This window comes from Oryctolagus cuniculus, chromosome 1 (assembly GCF_051225735.1).
Source record: "Oryctolagus cuniculus isolate XC-2025 breed Fujian yellow rabbit chromosome 1, ASM5122573v1, whole genome shotgun sequence".
NCBI classification, from domain to species: Eukaryota; Metazoa; Chordata; class Mammalia; order Lagomorpha; family Leporidae; genus Oryctolagus; species Oryctolagus cuniculus.
Genome location: NC_142867.1, coordinates 16934555 through 16937833, shown reverse-complemented (window position 1 = coordinate 16937833; position 3279 = coordinate 16934555). Strand labels below are relative to the sequence as shown.

Here is a 3279-nt window from a genome sequence, read left to right as displayed (position 1 = left end):
TTGGTAACATGAGAATATTTACTCTATCTCTTTGGAGTTCACTTCCTCATCTGAAATGAGTGAAAGCAATTCTCTATTAAGGCAAAAAGACAAAAATAGGTTTACTTCAATTTCTTTAAGTATGCAAGTTAATCAGCAGTCATCACCTGTTATCCCATTATTAGTTACTGCTAACATCCACGGGTTATGAGTTAGAAATGGATGCTGTGAGTAATTTAAATGTTCTTTCAGGTAATTTTAAGAGCCTCTTGGGAACTTGGCCTTGTGGACTCATTCCATGGAAAAAATAAACAATGTCAGTGAGTTCATTTTCTGGGGACTGTCTCAGGACCCAGAAGTTGAAGAAGTTTGTTTTGTGGTGTTTTCTTTCTTCTACACCATCATTCTACTGGGAAACCTCCTCATCATGATGACAGTTTGCCTGGGCCGCCTGCTCAAGTCTCCTATGTATTTCTTTCTCAACTACTTGTCTTTTGTGGATATTTGTTACTCTTCAATTACTTCTCCCAAGATGATTGCTGACTTGTTAGCAGAGAAAAAAGCTATCTCCTATGTGGGGTGCATGTTGCAACTCTTTGGGGTGCATTTCTTTGGGTGCACTGAGATCTTCATTCTTACTGTGATGGCCTATGACCGTTATGTGGCTATCTGTAAACCACTGCACTACATGACCATCATGGACCGGGAGAGATGCAATAAAATGTTGCTGGGGACATGGGTGGGTGGGTTTGTACACTCCATTATTCAAGTGGCTCTGGTAGTGCAATTACCCTTTTGTGGACCCAATGAGATTGACCACTACTTTTGTGATGTCCACCCTGTGTTGAAGCTTGCCTGCACAGATACCTACACTGTTGGTGTTGTTGTGACAGCTAACAGTGGCACTATTACTCTGGGAAGCTTTGTTATCTTGCTGATCTCCTATACTGTCATCCTGGTGTCCCTGAGAAAGCAGTCAGCAGAGGGCAGGCGCAAGGCTCTCTCTACCTGTGGCTCCCACATTGCTGTGGTCATCATCTTCTTTGGTCCCTGCACTTTTATGTATATGCGGCCTGACACCACCTTCTCAGAGGATAAGATGGTGGCTGTATTTTACACCATTATCACCCCCATGTTAAATCCCCTGATTTATACACTGAGAAATGCAGAAGTAAAGACTGCAATGAAGAAATTGTGGAGAAGAAGGATTTTCTTGGAGGCTAACAGCAAATAGTTTAAAATAATAATTTAAGCTGGATAACCTGATATTTTCTCAGCCTTGGTTGACTCATCTATATGGTGAAGATAATAAAAAAAAACAAGAAGATTCATGAGAATTTCAGATAATAGCATAGTCTAAGGCAGAAAGAGTATTATTTTCATTTTCACCTCAATATTTCTTTTGTTAATATTTATTTATTTGCTTGAAAGGCAGAGTCACAGAGAAGCAGAAGCGAGAAAAAGAGAAAGAGAAAGAGAAAAAATTCCTCCACCCACTGGTTCACTGCTCTGATGGCTGCAAGGGCCAGAGCTGAGCCAATCTGGAGCCAGGATCCAGGAGCTTCTTCCGGGTCCCCGACAAGGGTGCAGGGGCCCAAGGCCTTGGGCCATCTTCTTCTGCTTTCTCAGGCTATTGCAGAGAGCTGGATTGGAAGTGGAGAAGCTGGGATTCGATCTGGCTGCCCCTACGGGATGCCAGCACTGCAGGCTGCGGTTTATCTGCTACACCACTGCGCCAGGCCCTCACCTTAATATTACCTAAGAACTAAAAAAATCCTGAAATATGTATGGCTGAGAAATCTTGGTAAATCAGAATCTCATCACATTCACTCAGCATTATTATGTTTCATCCTCCTCTTTTGCCATTTTCTTTAAAGATTAAGAGTTCACTACAGAGAACTTCAGATTATTTCTTGGATTTAGAACTCTGACTGGAACATATTGAGCCATCCACGTGTTTAAATCGTGCAAATGATAGAATACATGAAAAACAACTTTTCTGATCTCATGCATTGTGGTATAAGTCAACCAAACACAGTCGCAGTGAAAATGTAGCCTAGCAAGCTACAAATGGAAGCTGAGATGCATACAAATGTGAAAAAGATAAAACACAAGCTTAAAAGATAAATAATCGTTTTCATCCTCTAATCTTGGCAAAAGCTTTTCCTTAGTACACATTTTCTTTACCAAAACAATAAAGAAATTTGACTGATTAATTTCTCTATGCCCCTCCTTTCAATGGTAACATCCCATTAAAATCTTCTTGTTCTAGACAAACATTTCATTCCTCTATTAACTCAGTTTGTCTTGATGATACATTTTTCTTTCACCAGAAACCATATGTTTCTGTATTCTCTGACTGTATATAAACACATCAGTGATTGTGATTATGCCATGGTTTTGATGTCATCTCCAGAGCTCAATTTATCCATAGTCCTACATGTGTATTTAGGCATTAATCATGGTAAAATTTAATAGAATACCTCAAACTTGATATCTGATGCTGTTGCACCCATAGCATTAAAGACCTAAAAGTTAAAAAGCCAACAGACATCTGAATTAGAAGATGCAACTGCAGTATGAGTCCTGCCTTGAAACCCCAAACATCTGTGTTTATTGTCCTGCCTTAGGCATATGCTCCCTGGTCTCTACATGCCTTTGTTTGCTTTATTTTAAAATGAGGTACAAAGTGAAGATTTAAAAGCCTTGGAAGATGACTAGAATAATTCTAAGATTTTTTAAAAAATATAACAGAGCATATTCTAGGAGATTCTTATCAAGTGGGCCAATGCTAAGGATATACAAATTCTTAAACTTCTAATAATTTCCTCTGGTGTTTATAGAGTTCAAGGGCACACCTGGGAACTCAGGTTTGGAAACTGATACTAGATGAACCTTAATGATTTTATGACATAAACGTTTTCAAATTAATGGAAACAACTAGCTTTTAGAATAAATGTTCCATTTGTTCTGCTATCCAACATGAAGAAGCTACAGTTGAACTAAATTTAGAAAATAGAACAATGCATTAAAGTTGTCCATTGGAAATTTCGGCATATTATCTTTCTTCTATGACTTTGTGAAAGAGGCTTGACTCTCAGGGTCTACTGATGATATTGAAGGTCTAATGTAGCAGGTGACTGATTTCTTGGGACACAAAGATCAGGAAGTGTAACGTAAACTTAGCATTTAATTTTCCATCAGTGGCTTTATAAACATAAGCCTATTCACAAACTTTCCTGGGAGTCAATCATTAGAGAAGCTCAGAGACTTTCCTCTTGGTAAAAGGAAGAAGATAAG

The 3279-nt window shown here is 38.8% G+C and overlaps 1 protein-coding gene across 1 annotated transcript; it reads left to right on the top strand.

Moving 5' to 3' along the window:
• The first annotated feature begins 262 nt into the window (after window positions 1–262).
• Window positions 263–1213, top strand: LOC100357370 (olfactory receptor 4S2). Its single transcript, XM_070064370.2, has one exon. The coding sequence runs from the start codon at window positions 278–280 to the stop codon at window positions 1211–1213; it is 936 nt and encodes a 311-aa protein (XP_069920471.2). The 5' UTR covers window positions 263–277.
• The last annotated feature ends 2066 nt before the right edge of the window (window positions 1214–3279 follow it).